Source organism: Cupressus sempervirens, chromosome 9 (genome assembly GCF_028749045.1).
Source record: "Cupressus sempervirens isolate cs-2001-9-10 chromosome 9, ASM2874904v1, whole genome shotgun sequence".
NCBI lineage: Eukaryota > Viridiplantae > Streptophyta > Pinopsida > Cupressales > Cupressaceae > Cupressus > Cupressus sempervirens.
In genome coordinates this window covers 730758583-730785057 of record NC_143126.1, presented here as the reverse complement: position 1 = coordinate 730785057, position 26475 = coordinate 730758583, and the positions used below count along the sequence as shown (strand labels likewise).

At 36.6% G+C, this 26475-nt stretch overlaps 1 protein-coding gene across 1 annotated transcript in view; it reads left to right on the top strand.

Moving 5' to 3' along the window:
* The window catches only part of LD (Homeodomain-like superfamily protein), a 69411-nt gene that overhangs the window by 20212 nt on the left and 22724 nt on the right, over positions 1–26475 (top strand). The window contains exons 3-6 of the mRNA XM_089801874.1: positions 3773–3903; positions 5391–5746; positions 5852–5945; positions 6055–6148. Of these exons, the coding sequence (XP_089658000.1) occupies positions 3773–3903; positions 5391–5746; positions 5852–5945; positions 6055–6148 (675 nt within the window). The remainder of the gene's footprint in view (positions 1–3772; positions 3904–5390; positions 5747–5851; positions 5946–6054; positions 6149–26475) is intronic.

Below are 26475 nucleotides of genomic sequence, written 5' to 3'. Positions count from 1 at the left end.
ATGGCCTCTAGAACATCAAGTCACATGATATTCATCAAGTACTCTGTGCAATGGCCTCCAGAACATCAATTTGCATAACATTCACCATTTACTCCAAATGTTTATAAGGTATGTGCACACACATTCTCATAATGTGTTCTATATAAACATCCACCATGCAAAGTATAATTTATCATGCTTTGCATAAACATCATAAGATATTCATCATAATAGAAAATTAATTTATTGTAAGATCGTCACCTTTCAATAACTTTGCAAATACAAGTGATAATCATTTGGAAGTCGTCACTTCCTTATGATGTGTCATATAGTTACACACAAGGACTTTCGAACTCTCTCTGAAAATCAATCATTTGAGCTCGTCAACCAAAGTTATCTTTGATGAAGTGTCATATTCGCACTGAAATTGATATGATCAAGATCTTCAAGGATCAACTGAAACATATCCTCTATCCGCTCCTTCAGACGAATGTGTCAGACTTCTTCTGAACATCAATCTTCTAAACTCCTTTACCTTTGAAGAAGTGACAGACTCCCTCTGAATCTTATATCAATTTTCCCTTTTTTTGCATTAACATTCTCGGAGGAAAAAAAGTCAAGGCAAATAGCTCTTATATCCCTCTGAATCTTATATCAATTTTCCCTTTTTATGCATTGACATTCTCGAAAGAAAAAAATCAAGGCAAATAGCTCTTATAGTACATATAGAAATACAAATAAAAGAGAGATTGCAATGTGTAGATAAATGTAATACTCAAGGAGAATACTTATCTGCACAATCAGCATCCTTGATTGTCCTCATAATCATTGATATCTTCATTTTATGACTATCAAAATTACTGATTTGTCTGTTATATGTATTATTAATGATAAGGTATTACAATTTTCCTCCTAGTATCATGATACTATTTCTGTAGCAAGTATCTCCACAAATCAAAAGCATGTCGTCTGCACATGCACTAACTATTGCATACATCTAAGCACACAGACCATCTAAAAACACATGTTGTCTGCACATGCATGCATACATCTGAGCACACAGCCTACCTTCAAAGAAAATTGACATACATCTTCAATGGTAGACATTCTTACTAAACTCTTCTTGAATACTCGACTTCAATCCATTTATGTAACGATCAACCTTCTCCTTGGTGGCTTCAAAATACCTTGTTTTGATCACTCGATAGATCTCTTCTATATACCTTTTGACAAATTTTCTTGCTTGTTTCAACCCTTGTATTTTTTATATGAAATCGAGCTCATAGTAAACAACTTCCGTTTGTACATTATTCAATCCCATGTTGTTATCTTCTCCTCCCCTCTTCCATTTCTTTCTAACTTAACTTTCCACCAAATTTTTAGTAGGACCTTTGAGCTTAGTCTTTGCTATCTAGACCTTCTCAGAATCTTCTACTTCTCCATACTTCTCCATACTCTTCCATATCATTGATCCAATCAACCAACTCTTTTGGATTAAAATTTCCAAAAAATGTTGAAAGCTTCAATCTTTGGTCTCTTTCAAATCTTGGAAGTGGGCTTCAAAAACTTACCCTTGTCAAGATTCTCACTGCCTCTTGCTCCTCTTTAAACCACCCTTCTGTAGATTCATCCTCATTTTTTTTTTCTAATATCAACTCCTCTGCATAGCTCCTCTTATAGTGCTTTTACCTGTCTCTAGAAGGATCTAAAATTCTCTTCTATCACACTAGCAATCCTTCCACCACAATTCCTTCATAGAGCTAGTTTTACTTATCTCTTAAACCGACAACCAGAATTTTGGTGCAAATTGCCTCGTGTTTGGCAATTTGTTTAAATACCCAGGAACTTTTACTCTGATACGACTTGATGAAGGGTACTCCTCTTACTCATCCAAACACAAAACACAAGAAAAAAATAAACAGAAAATGGTAGGAATATAACAATCACGTTTCATTACCTTTAGTGAAGTGATATTACAATATTTCAGAAAATAACTTGCTACAGTCACATGAGCCTTCTTGTTACAATAATATGCAAGATAGAGCCACAATCTACATTTTTGGAACTGTATCCCATAACCCTCATTTATCTCTATATATGTAACACCAATAACTGCCTTAGAATGTTCTAGAAAGTGCAACTTTCCTCTTTTGGTGCGTATTGGTTCATTAGCTCAATTTCTTGTCCATTGGATTTGTTTTAATCAAAATTTGAGTTGCACAACTTCCAAATGCCATAACTTTTGATTCGGGCACTGGATTCACTATTATTGCATACTGTTTGAAAGCTCATGAAGAGATCTACTAAGGCAAATGTATCGAAGATCTAATTGTTGGGATTTTGAACATTTCTGGGGCCTCTAAGGTCTTCAATTTTGAGTTTTAAGCTTTATTGGTGAAATTTCAAGGGACAAAAACTTTGATATCTTCCAGACTATACTGGATATTGAGATGCTTCTTTCACCAAGCATTGTATTGTTTAATATCACTGCTTGGGACCAATTTTCATTTCCATACAACCCGAAGTGAGCATACATTTTTAATTTAGTTTGACTATTTTTGGCTATTTTAAGCTTCAATATTTCTTGTATAGTGCAACTATCATAATGAGCTCTAAGAAAACTACAGAAAAATCACAAAATACAAGGAAAATACAATATTTCTTTTTTGGTGATGTAGTGTGGTGTGAGATTTCTGATTTTTGGAGGCGTGTTCTGTGTGGCTAAATTTGGATTTTGCTCATATTTTCTAAAGGAAATCTTATCTGCTTCTAGGTATTGGTTTATACCTCATTCTTAGTCTGGGTGATTCATTTTAAGAGGTTATTTGCAGCCATTGATGAAGATTTGACTTTCCCAAGGCTAATAGCCCCTCAAGGAAGTTGTACAAATCTGCCCTATTCAGTGTTTTAGACTGAGAAAAGTCCAAGATTTTCTGAGGTTATATCTGTTCATTGTTGTGACTTTATGTGAGGTATTTACTGGAAGAAGTTTGAAAAATTGATTATTGGGGTTATTTCACTGGCATGTGCTGCGTGCTTTATGGTCTGATTTGAATGATGAGAAGTTCTGATTTCAATTTCTTACCTTTGATATTGTTATTGAAGCTAACTCGATACTTGAAGGGTTTTAATCTTATCTTACACTCGTTTTCTGATTAAGTGGTGATGGTGTGAAGCTCCCACTTAAATCAACAATTGCAATTTATGTTTTATACTGATAAAGAGGTGAAGGCTCAGCCCAATCTCATTTGTTACCAGCAAACAATCCATCTTCCTTCTATGATTTGTACTGACTGAGTGGCTATAGTTTTAAACTCTCTACTCTATGTAGTTTACTGTTGTAACTAATGTGTTTGTTATTTTATTTATTTGCACGTGTCAGAAGCTAACAATCAGTAGTCATTCTACTTTAGTTTCTATATTATTTCATATATTTCAAAGGAAAATCAAGGGTGGTTATTACAAAGGAGAAGCTAGTTATTACTTTGAACTTCCATAATTAATCTATTAAAACCGGTTTGTGGTCACATGCATTTTTCTGGCAAGATACAGGAGCAAGACCATGAAGAATGGTAAAATACTTCTCTATATATTGGACTTAATAACGTTTCCCGACCTTAGCAAGAGAGAAATTGATTCCTTTTGTGATTATGTTTTCTCATTGAAGAAAGCTACATAAATTTTGAATTACTTTTTTTGGAATGGTCTTTTGATCTCTTTGCAATGTGTATAAAATGCTATATCTGATTTTCAAACAGAATAATATTATGTTGCATTTATGGTATTTTCTCAGGTAGGAGACCAAGAGACCTATTGACTCCAAAAGCTATCAAATGTCTGCAAGGAGTTTTTGCAATTAAAGACACGATTACAAAGAGAGAAGCTCGAGAAATCAGTGCTCTTTGTGGTGCCACTATTACACAGGCATGTTTATCAAAAAATTGATACAATAATATACGAACGGTGTATGTGAGTATAGTTTGCTAATTGTTTTCTGATGAGTTACATTTTTAAAATTGTAAGTGCATCTTTGATGTTTGTTGATATCAAGGCAGTTGCATTGCCAACTTATCCATACTTGCATAAGGGATACTAGCATATTTGTCTGGTCCAGGAAACCTTAATTGATTTGGAGAACTAAGGATATGTTTTAGGTGAAAGTGCAATCATACTTTCCAATGGCACAAGGGAAAAGATGTTGACTGAAGTCACAATCATAATATCTGGTGAAAGGTGTAATTGTCATTAGATTTTATTTTTCAGTGGACCTGAGTACGGCCATGCATACTACTGTCATTAGATTAGCAAAGTTAAGAAATACTCTAGCATGAGTATTTAATGTAGATATGTTCACATCTGTTGTGGCTACAGAACACATAGTTTTTTATAGGATGAGTCATGACCTTTTGCTTATATTCTCGGTCCCCTGTAGAGCTTTGATTTTCATGAAAATTTTCCTTGAATGATCTTTTGTACTCTGGATATCTGGTTGAACAGTGAACACTTAGTCATAATTTTTCACCTAAGAGCTTTGAGATCTGGCCCTCATCCTTGCCTGATTTAGGCTGCCTCCGGAGAGGGATGGGAAGCTAGGTGTAGTACATTTTCATTGTTGGACCACCTAAGCAAATGTCATGACAATGTTTGTCATACATGTGCGTGTGAGCATATGTCTAAATAGTTTTCTAGTTAGTATGAAAATGTGTAGGAATGATCCCATTAGAGCACTAATAGATTTTTTTGAACTACATGATTTTCTAAGAATTTTACACACCTGGATGAATCCAAGGCACTTGTATGCTAAATTCAATGAAACTTGTATATTTTTACGTTGTGGAAAACTTTTTAAATAGTAGTTTCATATTGCATTCCTTTACTGCATATAATCTTTCAGGACTTTTAAAGCCATAGTTGATATGTGCATTTTTTACTTTTCTGAGGATTTATTTGAAAGCGTGTCCTTTCTGTCGGTATTATCTTCTGATGATTTTTGTTTGTGTGGACCCCACATTCTTTGATTATTGTGTTTTTCTGTTCATTTTTAATCTGGTCAACTTATATTCAGCTGATTGGGATTTTGTATTCATTCTTCTATGCCTCTATCAACTGGACATTGGTATGGTCCAAATGTTCAATTATATATATATATATATATATATCTTTTTTAATTTCAGAATTTGTTGATCAGTTGTCCAAATATTTGAAGTGGCGTTTGTTTTTATTGCTTATGGTTGATGTCAATGTTTCTTGCTTGAAAGTGCCGAGAAGGAATTTGGTGATGGGCAAAATTCGCCTGAATATCATCAGCATTTGATCAAGCTCTGTGTACATTTGATTTCTACATATTTTCACATTCATTTATCCAAGTCATGGCATTTTCCTCTAAAGCTAACTACTATAATTTTTTGTAGGTCAGAGAATTCTTTTCAGGACAGCGGTCTCGAGTACGGAGGCTTGTCCGGCAGGCACATGATAAAACAAATAGTATACCATCAGGCAATACACCGGATGATGGCGTTCCAAGTGCCTTAAAACAATCGAGTTGTCTGACAACTTTGTTGCATTCCCCAAGTGCAGTTGGAATTAAGACTGCTGGCAAAGACTCTTGTCGGTTACTAGCTGACAGTTCGCTTGAAGATAGGGAATCATTTGATACAAATTTCGTTAGAGGTTTCTTCTTTTTAATGAGAAAGGAAGGCACATTTTCTGGTCAGGTCCAACTATTGGAGCGAATTTTGCAGATACATGATTCAACAGTTTTGTGCTGGTATAAATGAAGATTCTTTCTTCTTTGATTTTGCATAATGTTGGCATCACTTGTTTGAGCTTTTAGCTAGGAGAAGCTTTTATATCTGTATGACACAATTGGCAGGTTTGTAACCAAAGGAGGCATACCAATTCTGGCCAAATGGCTGAGTCAGGCATCAGTTGAAGAGCAAACAACTGTGTTACAAGTCATATTCAAGGTGTTTTGGAGCTTTGCTAATACATGATTAATTGTTGTAAACTCACTTGTAGAAGATAGGTTTTTTTGTCTGAAATTCAACAAAAGCTTAGATTTTAAAACTCATGCAGGTTCTTTGTCATTTGCCACTACATAAAGCCTTGCCCGTTCAAATGTCGACTATACTGCAGACTGTAAATAAACTTCGATTTTATCGTACATCAGGTATATCAAAACTGCTTGGACTAACATATACGTGGGTTTTTCTAGCAAGTGCGTCGGCATTCTTTAAAATAAGTTCTTTTAACCTTTTCTTTTACTTGATTTTATTTTATCATTTTAAACTGTCCTAAATTGAATAATTTGATACTAAGCTTTATGTCTTTTCTTAGAGCACACCTTTTATTCTTAAAACCTTTCCCTGCATCCTGAGATTGTTTGTAGTGTAGATGTCCTAGTAAATTATTTCAAAGCAATGGGCTAATCCTTCTAAAATTGAAGTTATTGTTTTAATTCTTTTCCCGTATTTAGAGAGATAGTGCAGTGTTCTTGGAAATTTTAAACTAGTCTACCACATAATGGCTGATTGCAGTCTTTTTTCTGGAAAGTTTTTACTGAAGTTATCACATTCTTGGCAGGAAGCTGTGTTAAATTATAAATATTCTATCTTTAGTTTTTAACCCATCTCCTTAAAATTATGATGATTATAACATCCTCTTTGACATTATAATATAAATGTCCTCTGGAAGTGAAGATGAATTATTATTATGAGTTAAATAAACATTCAAAATTTTGTTTAACAAGAATCTTTCTCTCAAGTGAAATGATTTTATTTATTACCACTGTTCATTAAAATTGGTAGCATTTGCATCTATGCCTGGTGCACATTTTTTTTTTGAAACAATCAGTATTTGATGTGACGTGAAATCCATGTATGCTTGCAGCATTTGTTTGAATTTGGAATGTCCTGTGAAAGGATATCGTATTTTTGTGGCAGAGTTGTTAGAATAATTTATCTATCATCGTTCTTTTCTTTAAGATTAATTTGGTTTTAATGATTTAATTCTGGAAATGACTGCACCCTGAGTAACAATACTTCTCTAGTAAAGTTACGTTTGCAGCTTGTTTTGTCTTGTGGTTATATATGCCTTTCTGTTTCCTGTTGATGTGATTCTTTTTGCTATAAATTCAGTTGTTGAAAGTGAAACTGATTGAAACATGGTCAACTTGCTATTAGCTTTGCCATTTGTATTCAGGCTATTGTGCTTCCGGTCAACAATAATTCTTCCTGGTGTTTCCTTCTTCATTTCAGCATAACCTAGGAAATATTAACCGATACACGATTATTTAGATACAAGCTCATCATTTTTTCCATTATATGTAGACTGGTATGCAAAGGATATATATTAAATTTGAATCCTTAAAAAATTAATACATTTACTGGAATGACGATTCTTGTATGATCGAGTGGCTTGCAAGTATTTTTTTTTTGTAAAATTGGAAATTCAAGAATTTCCAAGATTACATCTGTTTTGAATGGTCTAGTTTATGAAAGACATGCTAGTTCCCATTTGTAGTGTTTATGCATTGAGAAAGATTCCTCCAGTGTTCAAATCTGCCTTCGTGTTCTCTTTTGTTCGTGAACTTTATTCATAATTCAAAGAGGCTATAGGTGAAACTATAGAGAAATAAAGTATAGAAACTAAGGGAGCAAAAAGGCAGACTGGACCATTGTAGAAATATTTCTCAAAATCATTCTTTTATTCGACATATAGTGATTGACTATTCACATTTCAGTATTGACTGCTGTGGTAGAGCCACATATTAAATTGATGAGTTTGCTGTCTCAGTTTATGCACTTGAGCATGAAGACTATAATATATATTCTCCAAATTGCCTGTATTGGAATCGATGCCATTCAAGGTCCTAACTTGATCATCCAAGGTTCTTCTATCTGCTTCCATCCTCGGTTTGAAAAAGATGGCAATTGATGTCATCCACATTTTTATTTATTGAAGATCTTAGATTATAAAGGTTCATTCTTTTGAGGCAAGTTTCCTGGATATAGTAATTGTCCACAGTCTTTCAATCCTGGATCATAGGCACAATATCTCAAGCAGTCCCTTTACTTTTTTGATGTTGAAAGAATTGATTTACATAGGATCATTAGAACAGTGAACCTTTTTACATGATTTAGAGTCAACCAAGGCAACCTTACTCTTCCTTTTCTTGTTGGAATAAGTAGGCATCTTCTTTTTATCAGCATCTACACTCCTTGGTGAATGGTAGAAATCCATATTGCTGGTAGTATTCTGATTTTTAATATTTTCTTTATTGTAATAAAGAGCTGAGCTGGAAGTTAGTTCCATGTTACTGTAAAACGTAATAACTTTCCATGTTACTGTAAAACGTAATAACTTGTAATATCTTCAACAACAATTTGTTGAACTTCTATGCCATTGTATAGGCTATACAAAAGTGCTAGCATTGAACTAGACATGTAGAATCCCATGTGCCAGTGGTAAAAGACCTACTAAAGGCATTGGGAAGTGAAAGAGATTCGAGCAGTTTCTGCTTGATAGATAATTTGTGGACCAAAAGGTTACGAGCAAAACACCATTATCTGAGGAGGTTACCATTTAAAGATAAATCCATGGAGGCAAGAGGCGAAGGATAGCATCTATTACTCACTAGAAAGTGACTAGAACAGTATGCGAGGGTGAGGAAAAGTTATGTGCTTGAGGAAGAAAGGGTGCTGTTTCCTAACACAAATGATTCTTTCAAAGGGAAAACAAACAGTCATGAAAGTAAATAACTGTGGATCAATCAGCAAAGGTGCAACACAAGGAACATGAGATGAAAAAGGAAAGAACAGAAGAGGGAAGCATGAAAAATTAAAATCGAAGGAATAATGGGTGTGAAGAGGGAAAGACCAAAAATGATGGTCATTTAAAGACTAGATGCACAGAAAAAGGGAGACTGCAGAAAAGATTAGCATAATACATTGGGCTGTTGTTGAATGAAAGAGTTAATTTATGGGGTGCATTATTCCTATTTATCTTCATTGAAAAGATGAGGGACAGAAGAAAATATTTCAACTTTTTAAAAGCTGCTGCCAACTTGAACATGAGACAGGAAAAGCTCTTGAAGGCTCAGATTTGCCAGCTAGTCATCAGCTTTGTTTTGTGTTTCTTCTTCACATGCTAGAAATAGGTGCAATTAAGTTGGCATATCAGAAACTCATCTTCCTCCATAAAAATGCTGATCTGCCCTTTTTTTGGATGGAAGAATAGAAACTTCCAGCTACTCCAAAGGTGCTTCCAACTTGCACATGAGAATGGAAAAGGTTCTTGGACACTCAGATTTTGCAGCTGGTCTGCAGCTTGTTGCATTCTTTCTTCTCATGTCACAAAGGATGCAATTAAATCAGTGAATCAGCAACTGAGCTTCCTCAATAAAGTCATTTATCTGCCAGTTTTTAGCTTTCCTCTTTGCAGGTTGATGATTCAAAGATTTAAATCTTACACAACTATCTAATTATGAATGCCAACTTGAATTTACAAATTGAGATTCAAAATCATCCTTCAATCTTAGGTATGCAGTTCCTATTAAAACTAGTGAATTGATTTTTTAAAAGCAATGACATCACCCTCATGTTTTGATCCATCCAATTAGAAGGACCAGTTCTCATCCTTTTTGATTGGAGTTTTAGGAAGAGAGACATCACGATATTTGCCTCCTAATGATAGAAACTTTTGCAAGATTGGCCTCGTTGGAATTTAGATACTTTTATAACAGTAGTACTTTAAGAGCAGGTCCTTCTATGCTTGGTCTTGATTATTCTCTTTTACGTTGAAAACTCTATTATTTTACTCAAGCCACACTTTCTAGGAAATGTGACATGGGGTTCAAGGATGTTTAGTGTGACTAGACTTTTCCACGATTCAAAATGCTTATGGTGGTTCTCTCAAACATCCATTTGAAGTTCAAGTTATTGAGGAATCTATCCCATATACCTCTCTCAAAATCATTAGTGAGGACTAAAAAAATACAATGTTCCTCCTATATATGATAGAGATAACAACGGCTAGAACCCAAAAGCCCCTTCTTTGGACTTGGTCCCATGTGAGGATTTTACAATGACAAGTTGACAATGGGAAGAATCAAGATTTTGGAAGAGCCTTAGAGTTTTGAATCTTTTTGTGACAAAAAGGGGAAGGATTTTCCGAGGAAAAAACTTTTTATATCCTTCATTAATAAAGTCAGTATACCTTCATGATGCCAACTAAAGATGTCATCGTCCAAACACCAATAGACCTAATACTATGGAGAAGATTCAAGAGCTGCATCCAAGCATCCTTTGAAAATCTAGGAATTTGATGGGTGGGATTTCCATTATTAAGAAATTTAAATTCCTATCCTTCTGCTAATATTTGGCTTTAATGCTTTGAGAATTTTTTGAGATAAGGCCCAAACCTAAAGATTGTGAGATTTTCTTTGAGACGCTTGTCTAGTACTTAAGGGTTATTACAAAAGGAGGGTTTTTTGCCATTGTGGATATTCTAGAGGCGAAATTGGCTAATTATATTTCTGACCTCTTTCATTTCTTCCCAAATTGCCAATCTTTTGGGGTAATCATCCCTTCGAACACACGTTGGTCGAATGTTTCTATATCCTTGAAGCTTAGATCACCTAGGTTCCTACTATAGATCATATCCTAGGATGATAACTTTAGAAACGATGCTTGTAGGGGAAAGCATTAAGGAATCTTTGTATTCAAGGATAAGTTGAAACATTACCTTGAAGAGCGTCACTTGTCTTGTAGCAGAGACTTATCTGCTCTTCCATTCATCTACAAGTTCACTAATTGTTTCTAAAATTGGAGACCAACGCTTCTTCTTACTGCCCCTAATGTACAATGGAAATCCTAGGTAATAATTACGAAGGCCAACATTGCAAAGGAAATCCTCTATTTGAATTTTGATTATACATAAAACATTGGATGTTTCTTTATTTTCCATTAGTTCAAAAGCTTGTTCATAATTGGCAAGACCTTTGATAACTTTGCATTCTTTGATTGTAGGAGTTGCAACAAGCATGTTGTCATCTATAAATGTTTGACAAGTAAAGCCTTTTCAAATATTGCTATATATGGGTTGAAGGGGAGAGAGTAGATCGGCTTAATCTAACTAGTACGAAGCTATGAAGTAGTCTTCAATATAATCAATTATTTTGTTGATACAGGCTCCAAAAAGCTAAAACCAAATTTCTCTAGGATCTAATTTAGGAAGCTCTTGTCAAAGGGATGATTCTAACTACCCAGTCAAAGAGATTGGAACCGAAACCATAAAATTGAAATCAGGCATATCTATTCAACTCACGGGAATATTATTTGTGTCAGGAATAAAAAAAAACATGGTCTCTTTCTCTGCATTTGAAGATAAAGGGTATAGAATAACCTTTATAGTTGGCAATGTTTTGGCATGGCCAAAGAACTCCTCTGTAAAGAAAGCACATACTATAGGAATAAGACATGGATAACTTTACAAACTAAGCACTAATTCAAATCAAGCCCTAATTTATGAGACTTTTTAACTCAAATGAGATTTGGCACAAAAAACTAGGGCATCTTCACTTCAACGCCCTATCTTCAATAAAGAAAATGTTGCCCAAACTAATGAAACTCATGAAGGAGCATGCAAAGATTGTGCTATAGGGATGGATACAAAGGGAACTTTTCAAAATAGTGCTAGCAAATCTAAAAAGATACTAGATTTAGTTCATTATGATTTATGTGGATCCATATCTGTAACCTCCATGGGAGGATTTTTATATAATTTTTGTAGACGATTTCTCTAGGAAAACTTGGATATACTTTCTTAAATGTAAAGAGTCTTAAGAAATTTGAATGAGGTAAGAGGAATTCAAAGCTCTTGTAGAAAACATTTTTGGGAAGAAAATTAAAATGTTAAGAAAAGATAATGGGAGGGAGTACACTTCTAACATATTTAAAGAGTTTTGTGTAAATTTTGGGATTAAGAGGGAGATTACTGTACCTTATAATCCCCAACAAAATGGAGTAGCTGAAAGGAAGAATAGGGCCATTGTAAAGGCTGCTAGAGCTATGTTGTATGATCAAAACATAGAAACTTCATTTTTGGCTGGAGCCTCTAGGACAACTGTATACATGTCCTCATTCAATCCTAGACAATAACACCCCTGAAGAAGCATTCATCGACATCAAACTTGATATAAGACATCCAAGAATCTTTGGGTGTATTGTCTACATTCATATGCTTAAAGAAAAGAGGTATAATTTAGAACCCTTAGGCATGAAAGGAGCATTTGTGGGTTATAGGGAAACATCTAAAGCCCATATGATATAGATACCTAGACAAAAATTAATTGAACTCAACAAAGATGTCATCTTTGAGGAAGACATTGATTTCTGGAGATTCAAGAGCTCTCATGAGATAGAAGATCAAGATCCTCCTAGAGATATGGAAGAGGATCATGTTCTTGAGGTTTAGAGGGAGTCTCCCAAAGAGATTGAAAATGAAAATCAGACTGCTCCATTAGATGAACCCAGCAATAATAAAAGAGATCACTTTGGCCTAGGAAGGTGATCCGGGAAGCTGAAAAGTATGCAACACCAAAGGGAACTTTTTGGCTTAGAAAGGTGATCTAGGAAGTACGAAAAGTATTAACAAACTCTCTAGTTATGTTGCCTTGATGAGTGAGGTCATAAAATCAGATTAAACATATGTTGAAGAAGCTCTCAAACATCAAGTATCGAAATATGCTATGTGGGACATAGATTATCAATCCATTGTAAAGAATGATGTGTGGGACATAATACCAAGACCTAAAGGAAAATCTGTTGTATCGTCAAAATGGCTCTTCAAGATCAAAAATGCTGTAGACAACAACATTGAGAAACACAAATCACAGTTTGTTGCTAGAGGTTTCTCTCAAAATGAGAGTATTGATTATGAAGAAACTTTTGCCCCTGTTGCCTGATATACTTCAGTTAGAGTCATTATTTCTATTGCAACATCTAATGTATGGAAATTTCATCAAATTGATGTGAAGACTACATTCCTGAATGACAGGATTGAAGAGGAAGTTTATTTAGAGCAACCCGAAGGTTTTGTTATGCATAATGTTGAATCACATGTATGCGGATTGATAGTGTTATGTTAATTCTATTTTATATGTTGATGACCTATTAATCACATGAGTGGATTTCCTAATCTCTTAATGTAAAAAGGATTTAGCTTCACAATTTGACATGTACTTGGGAATTTTACGTTACTTCCTTGGATTAGAAGTTTGGCAACAGTTAGATAGTATCACTCTTAATCAAGGAAGTATACTATTGACATTTTGAAAAGGTTTGGAATGTTGGAATGTAGACCTAGGTCTACACCCAGGAAACTAATTTGCACAAATTGAAAGAAGCAACAACAAACTCAAAATTAGCAGATCCCACTCTTTGTAGATAGATAATTGGATCCCTAATGTATTTGGTCATCACAAGACTAGATATAGGTTATTCAGTTTATGAACTTAGCTAGTTTATGTGTGAACCAAAGCAAATACATCTTGTTGCTGCAAATCATATTCTAATATATCTTCATGTATTTGGTCAACACAAGATTGGATATATGTTATGCAGTGAATGAACTTAGCTAGTTTATGTGTGAACCAAAGCAAATGCATCTTGTTGTTGCAAAGGATATTCTGAGATATCTTCGAGGTACAATTGGATATGGTCTTAAATACAAAAATATAGACCTAGGTATACATGGATACTTTGACTCATTGTGCTAGAAGTGTGACTGATCAAAAAAGCACTTCAGAGTGTTGCTTCACTTTAGGGTTGGCAATGATTTCATGGATTGGTAGGAAATAGTCCCTAGTTGCACAAAGTTGTACAGAAGTTGAGTACATTACAACCTCTATGGGAGCAATATCACCCTGCCATGGAACTCAGGAGGACAATATTAAAAGCTACTAAGTCTAGTGGATATTTCTTCTCGAATTAATTTTGCTGCTTGTTTTTACCTGACTCTAGATGCAAGAGTCCTAACAGGTTCTGTAGCATTCTCCTTCAACACATTTCTTAGTTTCCAACTTGAAGAGTTATGTTTACACATCCAACCTACTCAAAAGGTATTTGCTAGTTGTAAATGACTTTATTAATACTCACTTAGTTTCTTGCTTGCTCTATTATTCATGTCAATATCCATTTCCTTATTAATTTTAGGTTTTATTCTATCACTTTCTACTCTTAGATCTTAAGTAGGACCTAGATACTTTCAATTATGCTAATCCACATAGTCATCTTTATAGAAGTTAGGGTAAGAGACTAAACATCTAGATTGTCTTTCTTAATCATTGTATTTATTAATCCCAAGTGATTTTTATACTTTCAATTTATTACTTTCACCATTTCCACTCTAGAAGCTAATGTTCTAGGCATTGAATTTTTTTGCAACAACTTAATTTGCATTGAACTATTCTAAAGATTAATTAAGTATATTTAAGCCTTTAACTACACATGTTTACTAACCTAAATGATTTGATTCTAACATTCATTTGATAACATTAACTATTTAGAAATGTACATGGTTCTTTTACTCATCATTACATATTATTACTATAATCACTTAAACATAAAGGAATACACAATGACATGACATCATTTTTACTTCATCACTCCCAAAGTATATTTAAGCCTTTAACTACACATGTTTACTAACCTAAATGATTGATTCTAACATTCATTTGATAACATTAACTATTTAGAAATGTACATCGTTCTTTTACTCATCATTACATATTATTACTATAATCACTTAAACATAAAGGAATAGACAATGCCATGACATCATTTTTACTTCATCACTCCCTTTACATATATAAAGCAAAACAATAAGTTCACATTTCCCTTCTTTTCTCCTAGTGATACCCTTCTCCCCTTTCATATGATTTTGATTCATGATACATATACATATGATCTTAAAACTTCTTTCAAGAGTTCACATTAAATCATTACATAGATTCTTCCAAAGAAATTGTAGCATAATGATTTTAAGATTCAAGAAATAATCTATAATAGCTACTCAACAAGGATCCACATAGAGCCATCCATAAGACACAAACACTATCTCAAAAATATTTTACCACCCAACTGCATGGAGCCAAAAATGGTCCACTCCCCTGAGCTAAGATATAAGACCATGATCCACATAGGTTGTAAGACAATCTAAGGCTTATACCCCAAAATCAAGAGTACAAAGATAACATAAAGCCACATGAAAGCATAATGCCAAAATGAAGTCATATAGCAAATGGACAACCATAGGCAAAAGTTAGTGTGAGAGCCTTGACCACATTTAGGCAAGTGTCATTGTACATCCCTATATGTTGGGATTAACCACCTGAGCTAAGGGCCATGTTGCCACACAAAATGTTCTTATCGTGAGTACTCCGTCAAGGACATGTATGACATGCTCCAATACATTCTTGAGATCAATAATCTGAGCTAAGAACCATCCTTACTTCGAGTACTCCAACGTGACATGTACAATCATGACATCCAATTACCTTGATTAATGTGAATTCCCAAACCTCTATAACCTATTAATGTTATTAATGTTTCCACTCGATTACAAAAACTGACATGTAGAGCCGACCTATACAAGGCCCTTGTCTCAAACACATAAGATCATCTGGTGGCCACTTTCAGGCTCTAGCACCTAGGGTCTCTACGCTACTCACAAATCCAAAACCAAAATCATGGAAGAGTTTTGGGCACACCATTTCTAGGGTCCCATAACCCTAGTTTAAACAAAATCCTGACTCATAATATACGCATCACAATGCATAAAACACATAAACAGTCATAAGGCATAAAGACTATAAAGATATGTCTTTACAAGCATTTTCAATGCTAAATATACTTATTATACATCAAATAACAATTTGACATGCCTCTGGTATCTTAAACAACAATTGGGAGCATGTAAATCTAAGTAGGATGTCAAACTGGTTAAAAACCCCTAAATCTAGCATATATAATTCCAAAACTTGTAATCAAAACATGTATTTTGTACTAGAAAACATGAAGAAAAACACATGAAAGGTATCATAATACAACATTTCATGCCTTGGGTTATCTACAACCTTCTAACAAGAAAATAACATATGTTCGAAACTGGTGGCTAAATACTCTGAGAAAGCACATAGCAATTTTCACATAAAGGGACTCAAAAATCTTAAACAACTCTAGGAACTAAAAGTACAAATATAATACATCATGAGAATATATAAATAGATATATAGTTTATGAGATAGATAATATAATCAACAAAGGTAATCCATAGCCCAACTCTTACAAAGATTCAATGGGAGTAGGAGGAAGGAGATAGAGAGCAAAATAAATCCAACTTGAGATGCATCATTCAACTCTCTCCACTTTTAGAAATCTCCATGGAAAAGAAAGGAGAAGTTCCAAGGGAATTTTAACTTGAGATGCATCATTCAACTCTCTCCACTTTTAGAAATCTCCATGGAAAAGAAAGGAAAATTCCAAAGCATAAAATTCCCCTCTCAACCCTTGAAACTCTCATAAATAACTCTCTCCCCAAAAGAAAAGAAACTTACAAATTCTTATAAAATTATACTCACAAACTCTCTCTCACATATCATAAGTTTTTTTTTCAAAAAATATCCATGAATAATACAACCAATCTTTCCTCTACTTTTTAACCATACTTCCTATTTTTTTTACATTTTACACCACATGTATTTATTAGGTATAATAGTTCTCATAATCCTTTAGGTGAAAATACACCACTCTTTAAAAAAAAAATTCCAAAACCCGAAATTGTCTTAGTTTATGTAATTAACTACCATTTTACAACGTGTTTAGGCATATTAGGGGGGGCATGTTAAGGCTATTTTAGGGGTATATAATGGATAAATTGTCTGAAAATGATGTAAATGCCCTCTTTGGTGCTTCATAGTCTATTTTTCCATGCCCTTTATTGTATTTATGTTCTGTTATCATATTCTTCCACATGTTATATCTTTCTCTCTTAACTTCATCTTATAACCATCCTTTGTCTATTAGGGGGATTTCAAATTTTGCATAACTTACAAGTCACATTAGGAGATTACTTAGTTATTAGGTTTTACTCTTCATTGAGATGCTAAATATTATTATTATCTTTTAATATCTAAGTATTTTTATAATTTATTCACATACAATTACAATCATACACGACAATTAAAAACATTAATTATGCAACTATGTATATTAGTCATATATGTGTGCACCCATATGTTCTTATATAAATATACCAACCAATATCATAGACAACTTACATGAAAATCCAAATATCTAGATCATGAACACATAATTCTAAACATTAGCATCCACTAATCAAATCATCAAACAAAATGATAAAAAAAAGACATAGTTCTTGGATTAGGTTACCAACTTCTAGTCAGAGTTCTAAGAATACAGCGGTGTCTATCTGGATCATGGTGCTATTTCCCTTTTAAAAGCAATTGATTCAAGGATTTTAAGGCATGCTTAGACGTCTATAGCCAGGTGGAGTTGATGCTTGGCACCTGCACACGCTTGCATCACTGACTAACAATATAGAATACATGTACATACGTATATAAACACTGACAAGCAAATAAGGAGTGTGACATCGTGTAGATCTCCCAAAGAAGTGACTTACTGCCTCCCCTCATTCACAAGACACAAGAAGCATACAAAAACATTTATATAAGACATAATGGGTTAGTTGGGTTAGCTTAAAAATTAATCATAATCATGAATTAAAAGAAATTGTAATATGTCCAAGCATATTACTGATTCAAAAATCTAAGCAAAATATAAAGCATGATCCATGGTACAAATCAAAACAATATATTTAATCTCCTAATATTATTATTAGAGAATCAAATAAGCAGTATATAAAACATGATCAAATTTTTGATACAAAACAAGGTCTAAACATTGTAAGAAAACTCCAAAAGAGTGTCACAAGGATGTGCGTTAGAGATATTTCTAAACTATTAACATGTTATATCTAGTAAATTTATTTCCTTAATCAATATAATAACTTTGAGTATTTAAATCTGGAAAATATTTGGTGTTTTTGCTAGTTTAAACTTAAAATTGTGCATGCATTTGTGGTTTGATAATTCTAGAATTTCTTTGTAAGGAATTAGATGCAAACCTAGTTCAATATTATGTGGATTCGAGAGGGAGTTCACACTGCGTATACAGGTTTTTTCTTAGTATTTCCCAATCTGATTTTGTTACTATATTTAAGATTGGGTTTTGGGGTTATGTTATTGTATTGTTGATCAATATAATAACTTTGAGTACTTATATCTGGAAAATATTTGGTGTTTTTGCTGGTTTAAATTTAAAATTGTGCATGTATTTGTGGTTTGATAATTCTAGAATTTCTTTGTAAGGAATTTGGTTAAGTATCTCAAGTGGGATATTGCTTACCGTACGGGTAAAATAAATGAACGCATACAGACAATGGAACACGAACAGTAGAACTCCTTAGATTATTCGCATATGCCAGAACATTACATTATGCTTGATAAGATGAATGATTAATGAGAGATGATGCCAGACGGGATATAAATACTATCCGCCGAACCTTCCCGAAGGAGTCCGTTGGCCACAAACATTATGTTTGCTACAAACTATTTACCCGTTGGCTACAGAATATAGAAACATTGACGACAATTAGCCCGTCGGCTATAGAAACACCGCTGACAATCACTCTGTCGGCTACAGAAGCACCGACGACAATCCAGTCGGCAGGCACAGTTTCTACCTACAATAACATCCCCCCCGAAAGAAAAAGTCATCTTCGGACGACAATTACAAAATATCTGAGATAAATTAACAAACAAAATACATTAATAGAGTGACTACAACAAAAAATCTGCTTCTGTCACATCACTTTCACATTCATCCCGTTGCATCTGTAGCCTCTGCTAACACAATACTGTCTCCTCAAGCTGACCTTGATAGCCACCCGAGTTGCTTTCTCTGCTTCCAACATTGGGCCCATTGAGCTAAGTGTCGCTGTACTGCCTTCTGGTTGACCCGTATGGGTAAAATAAATGAACGCATACAGACAATGGAACATGAACAGTAGAACTCCTTAGATTATTCGCATATGCTAGAACATTACATTATGCTTGATAAGATGAATGATTAATGAGAGATGATGCTTTACAATGATCCCAGACGGGATATAAATACTATCCGCCGAACCTTCCTGAAGGAGTTTGTCGGCCACAAACATTATGTCCGCTACAAACTATTTACCCGTCGGCTACAAAATATAGAAACACCAACGACAATTAGCCCGTCGGCTACAGAAACACCGCCAACAATCACTCCGTCGGCTACAGAAACATCGACGACAATCCAGTCAGTAGACACAGTTTCTACCTATGACATCATCCCCCCCAAAAGAAAAAGTCGTCTCCGGACGATAATTACAAAATATCTGAGATAAATTAACAAACAAAATACATTAACAGAGTGACTACAACAAAAAATTTCTTCTGTCACATCACTTCCACATTCATCCCGTTACATTTGTAGCCTCTGCTAACACAATACTGTCTTCTCAAGCTGACCTTGATAGCCACCTGTGCTGCTTTCTTTGCTTCCAACACTGGGTCCACTGAGCTAAGTGTCGCTGTACTGCCTTCTGGATGACCCACTCCTCCCGAGCTCTCTATGCATCCACCAAGACAGCCTCTCGGCCAACACCTACTTCCAGTGCCTCTGGTACACAGACACTCCATTCTTGCAGCAGCTTCAAGTCTTCTCAACTGGTCACACTTCACACGACTGATATCTGCAACGACTGGGGGTCTAGGGGGCAATGCCCCCGGTGGGGTCGAGGGGCAATGCCCCCACGAGGTCCTGGGGCAGCGCCCCTCGCCACCAAGACCAAATTAGCACTTTGAAACCCACACAAAACTGCACGGAACACACCATTTTTGTCATTTTTTGCCAATTTCAATCTTTCTGACAACCACTGATGCTTCCCCTTCCCTTTGGCATCATCAGCTACTCATTCTGAACTGCTTGAATCTGTTGTCGTTTTTTTTTTTAAATTTTAATAGCTCCGTCACTTCTGACTGCTTCCAAGATGATGATCGCATGCCTGCATAGCTTTTCCTTCCAAGAAGATCAAGCCGCTGATGACTATATATGTATTGTGTTCAGACCAACCACATCAAAACCCTGCAAGCGAATAGCAATCCAAGGCATCACCGTCACCACTCTAGGCGACCCTTCCCTTCTCTACGGGAAGACGGAAAACATCTACTGGAAGAAAAAAAACATCGGCGGGAAAAACACCCGCGGAACAGGAGTCCGCGGACCAGTCCGCGGGACAGGTGTCCACGGAATTGTTCGCGGGCAAACTGTCCGTGGAACCCTGTTCGCGGGCAGATTGTTCGCAGAACTATATCCGCGGACCAGTTCGCGGGACGTGTCCGCAGAACAATCCGCGGGCAAACTCTGTCTCTTCCTTTATTTTTTTAATTTTTTATTGTTTCTAATTTATTTTATTTTATTTTAAATTTCTTCAAAAATAAAAATATAGAAAAATACAGAGGTACCTCAATTTTGCCTCTAGGCGTCGCCATTTTGCAACGACGACAACGAAGGAGCCCTCAGATCATTTGGCGACGACTTCTTCAACGACAGCGATAGCGTCGGATCATTCTGCAACGATTTCTTCGACAGCGACAGCGACGGTGATGAAATCTTCCGGCGCGATATGTTTTCAATTTGGACCCATTGACTGCCTGAGGGATCTCTTCCCCGTTCAAGGTTGACAATTTAATTGCTCCATTGTTGCCGACTTCTCGGATCTGGTATGGTCTGACCCATCTGATTTTGAACTTCCTGGGCTTGATTTCATTTCGCCTGTCATACTTGAGTACCAACTGCCTCGGCTGAAACCTGTTGAGTTTTTCATGCCACGCCTTATGTCTGTTCTGTGTCACCTCCGTTGCCCACTATGCCTGCGGTCGTTGCGCATCTAGCTTATTTTTTTGCTGTCAGTATCCTTCAAGTAATTTTATGGTGCGATGCATTCTTTTCTTCTTGTGCGGTCCGTTCACCGTGTACCGGATGGTGGAATTTTTCTTTTTTCTGGGTTTGTATTGTATGTCCTTCCCTTCTTCAGCAATAACCTCCTTTGTGTCATCTGCTTCTCTGTATTCCTTCGGACACTCATTTTCCTCTTTTTAATCACCTTCGTCGACCCTTAGCATATTACAACTCGGAAAGAGTTCGAAGTCTTCTATTGGCCAATGGTAAAGGCCATTTACCGAGTCTAGGTCGTCGTCATTCGATCCTCCTTGTGTCAATACTCCTCCTTCGTCCGGTTCCATTCTCTTCTTTCCTTCGTCGTCACTGTCGCCTTCACCTTCTGAGTCTGACGATGTTGCCTCCTCACCTACTATTTGTGTGTGCCAGTCAATTATGAATGTTTTGCCTTCGCGCTCCATTGATAGGGTATTTCGTTTCCAATCATGTTTTACTTTTGCTTGCACCAACCAAGTCCGTCCCAAAATAGCATCATATCTTTTTCTTTTCAATGGAATGACCACGAAGTCTAATAAAAATGGCTATGTTCCAATAGTTACCGGTTGCGCCCTTAAGGTTCCCAACGGTTTGATCCCATGCTAGTCTGCCGTGAGCAACTGGAATGTAGGTGGCCACAACGTCAGTTTTCCCAACTAATTCCAAGTATCCTCCGGCAACACATTCACGTCGGACCCTCCGTCAACAATTGTTTGTCAAAACATTTCCCAAAATCCCCATTTTGACGACCGCCGGATGCCGTTCGGATGTGAGTGCTAGCAACATTGGGGCTATTGTCGTCACTTCCCTACTGTCCCTTCCTGTCTCCTTCGTTGCTTTCGAAAATGGTGTATGATTCAGAATGGTCGTCCGTAACTGGGGCATTGTGAGGAGGTCACTTATCTTGACCGGTATCTTCGTTTGTAAGATCTGTTGTACAATGTTTTGTTCTACGAAGTTCCTTGCCAAGGTGCTGATGATGTCCTTCAATTGAGATGTCCCTGTCGATGATGCCTTTCCAATTTCCGCCTGCGCTTCTCCCAATTTTCTTCCGGCAGTTTTGCTTGTCTCCACATAATTGCCAGAACCTCCTCTTCATCCGTGCCGATAGTGATCAAGTTTACTCTAGACTTTGGGCACTTGGCATCTTCATAGTTGTTGGGTCCGCACCATCTGCATAATAATTTCGGTGTGTTTGCCGCTGTACAATCCGGTGCAAAATGACCCCAGAAATTACATGCTTCTCATTGAACGATCGGCCGTCCGTTTGCATCGTACTGGTTTCGACTTCGGCTCCCATTATTATTGTTATTGTTCACATTGTTGTTATTTTGCCCTTTGTTATTATTCTTGTACCCTCCGGATGTGGCACCTGCGCTATTTGTATTTTCGCTACTGCTTGACGGGGAAGCCTCCTGTGTAGGAAGCACCTGCAGAGATCCTCTTGTCTTCATGTTAAAGGGGCACTCTTTTGTCAAATGGCCCATGATCTGACAAATGTCACATAATTGGTTCTTTGGACACGATCCTTTAGTATGACTGTCGATCTTACACTCCGTGCACCACAGCTCACTGCCTTTTGGCTCCTTCTGCATGTTTTTAAAGTCCATCATGCAGATCATGTCCTTCTGTAGGGCACGGACCTTCTTACTGTTGCCTTCATCGTCGTTGCCATCATCTCCGATAGGCTTGTCGTCATCCGAATCAGATGAGCTAGTCTTCGTCTTCTTCTTTGTCTTCAGATCACTTTCAAGGTCCAATGCCCTGTTATAAGCTTCCGCATATGACGACAGTGGCACAATTTTCATTTTCCTCCACAACTTCGAGTAGGCCTTCCACGAACCATCTTTTCTGAAGTCCGTCTGCTGGCTTATTTTTCATTTTATTTATCAAATCTTTTAATTTCCTGGCGTAAACGCGGACGGTTTCGTTCTTCCCCTACTTAGTATTGAAGATCTCTGCTACAATTTCATTATCATCCCACAAGAGTTTAAATTTTGCCAAAAAGTCCTTTTTAATGTTATCCCAACTGTTTAGCTTTTGTGGATTTGTATCAGTAAACCAATCAATTGCTACGCCCCGTAGGGTGGCCGGAAATTGCCTCATCCAGTCGTCTTCATCAGTTATCCCATTTGCCTTCCAGATCGTTTCACATGTTTTGCAATGTCGAATGGGATCGGCCGTACCATCGCCATTGAACTTCGACAGTTTCTCTTTTGGTCCCGCCATCACAATTGGTTTCTATAAACAGGTGTTGCTCGGTCTTGCAACACCGGCGGTCTGCACTCCCACACCGGCGGTCTGCACTCCCACACCGACAGTCTGTACTCCCACATTGGTGGACTGGTCTCCCACACCGGCGGATTGCACTCCCACACCGGCAGATTGCACTCCCACACTGGTGGATTGCTCTCCCACACCGGCAGACTAGTCTCCCACACCGACAGACTACAATCCCACATTGGTGGACTATTTTCCCACACCGTCAGACTCAACAACTGCGAACCTTGGTGAAGAAGGGTGTTCTGAAGTTGTCCCCTACGGAAGTATATCTCGGACGAAGAGTTCACTCTACGCTCATGCTCTGTCGGCACTTCGAGCCGTGCAAGTCGATGCTCTTCTGTTTGGATTCTCTTCCCTCGGCAAGCACAAATTCAAAAACTCCTCCTGTGTTTCTTCCACCAATTTCACTCGCTGTCGAGTTTCCTCCAACAATTCTTCCGTGCTCCGATTTCCGTTGGCAATCTTCTGGAATCTCTTTCGGCGTTCTGCTTGCCATGCCAGAATTAAATTTTCTTGCACAGTACGAATTCCATCTTTTCCCTTGACCTTATTTCGATCCTTGTTAAGCTGATTTGGCATTAATCTTCATTCCTCCCACCTTCCAGGTTCATAGGGCAACGACGCCAAATGTTTACCGTACGGGTAAAATAAATGAACGCATACAGACAATGGAACACGAACAATAGAACTCCTTAGATTATTCGCATATGCCAGAACATTACATTATGCTTGATAAGATGAATGATTAATGAGAGATGATGCTTTACAATGATCCCAGATGGGATATAAATACTATCCGCCGAACCTTCCCGAAGGAGTCCGTCGGCCACAAACATTATGTCCGCTACAAACTATTTACTCGTCAGCTACAGAATACAGAAACACCGACAACAATTAGCCCATCGGCTATAGAAACACTGCCGACAATCACTCCGTCAGCTACAGAAACATCGACGACAATCCAGTCGACAGACACAATTACTACCTACAACAAATATTACAACCATTAAGAAGGAAGGGCAAAAGCACGTGACCTCAACATTGCAAGTTCAATGACCCCTTTTATTGGTCAAGAAATGTGAGATAGATGTGATGTGTAATATGAGATGTATAAATCAGATCTAGAAAAGGAAGTTCTAAGAATAATGATAGGATTGAATGCATCTTGAAGATAAGTGGAGGAAAGATCCCAAATATCTGATTATTGCTGATCGAAAGCCCAAAATCACCTAATATTTCTCTAAACTCCTAGAAATCAGCAAATTTGAACTTGGCTTTGTTTTTTAGCAGGCAAGGGATGACCTAGAAAGTCAAGGTCGACCTCAACCTCAACCCCACGTAGAGGACAACCTTGACCTCTACTTGGGCCAAAATTGACACAAGGATCTATGAATCTATAACTTGGACTCCTGCATCTGTAACAAAACTGTCCTTGACAATGTCGGCATAAGAGACAACCACAACCTCAACTTAGTATGTTGGAACTCAAAATAAAATATGGATTTGGAAAGTGCTTTGAAAAGGGTACTCGGATGTGTGCTCAAAATTCTCTTCTGAATCCTACAAATCTAAAAAGTGTGTGTGTGTGGGAGTAGTTATATAGGGGGTTTGTCTTAGTCAATTCCCATTTTGGTGATTTCCACCTCCAGGGGTATCGATAAGAGAAATATAGTGTGTGACGTGAATCTAGAATTTGGATCTAGAATGCAAGGAGCTATGTAAATATACTGTAAAATGCTAAGATATAACCCTAGAGAGTGAAACCCTAGCATGTAAATGCAATTAATGTGTGCTTGAGCACATGCTGATGTGTATATATGAAGAAGCAAAGCATAAATCTGAAAATAACATGGACACCATACCAAGCCGCTAAGGGCCAAAGTACTCTAGCCACATTCACAATCCATTTGATGGAGTGGCCTTTGCTGAACACCGTCAACAACTCCAACAAGATGTCTGACACAAGTTACAACTCAGCAATGATAGGTACAAGATTCTTGCAGATGCTACTAGAAGACACCAAAAATTTACTGAAGGTAACTTAGTCATGGTTTACTTACACCTCGAGTGGTTTCCTACTAGTACATATCACAAATTGAAATACAAAAAGATTAGGCCTTGCAAAATCCTTAAGAAAATTAATGATAATGCTTATGAAGTTAGCTTACTCGACAATCTAGACATCTCTCCTATGTTTAATGTTATTGATTTGCATAAATTTCATGGAAATGTTCCAGAGGTAGCTAATGAACAGGAAGTTGAGTGGCAACATCACCTTCCAAATAAGAAACAGGATACCTTTGCCCAAATTCTTGACAAACAATCTACTTCCACAAGGCATGGTCAATATAACCTCTATTTAGTACAGTGGGATGGCTTACCAAACATTGAAAACACATGGCTATCTGAGTGGGCAGTGCTATGGTTAGATCCTTCCAAGTTGCACCACTTCACCAACAGTTACTTGCAGGAGTAATGTTTCTTTCAAAAAGGGGAGAATGATGCAGGGAGTTCAGAGAGTCGTAACTTTTGACTTGGATCTGGGTTTTCTTAGATTTTTCTGGGTTTTTTGCAAAATTTATAGTTGAGGTGGATTCTAACTCAGCCAGCTCTATTGGGGCCGTTTCGATTTATTTTTCGAGAGCCATAAATTCTATCTTGACCTCCAAATTTCAATTTAAAAATATCTTAAGCCTTCTTTTTGTTTTTTTTTGCTTTGTAATAACTTTAAAATTTCTTTCTAAATTTTGGAGATTAGTTGACAATTCGTCTTTATGGTTTAAAGGATAGATATAGGAAACTTCGAATTTGCTTTTGGAGGTTTTGTTAGAAGTTACCAAAAATGGCATATTTTTCCAGTTGTCGAAATTTGCCAAATTTGGAAATTTCCTGTTTTCATCATTTTGGAGTCAGTTGTTATTTAATGGAGTTAGAGATCCATGTAGAAGCAGTTTTCGGTAATGAACAGTTTAGAGTTTGAAGCTATATTGGGTTTTGTCATGAGTTATTAAGTTCTCTATGAATTGAGATCGGTGTGCTACATCATTTCCTCTGTTGTCTCAGGTATTACTTATAACCCAATCTTTGTAACTATTTACTTATA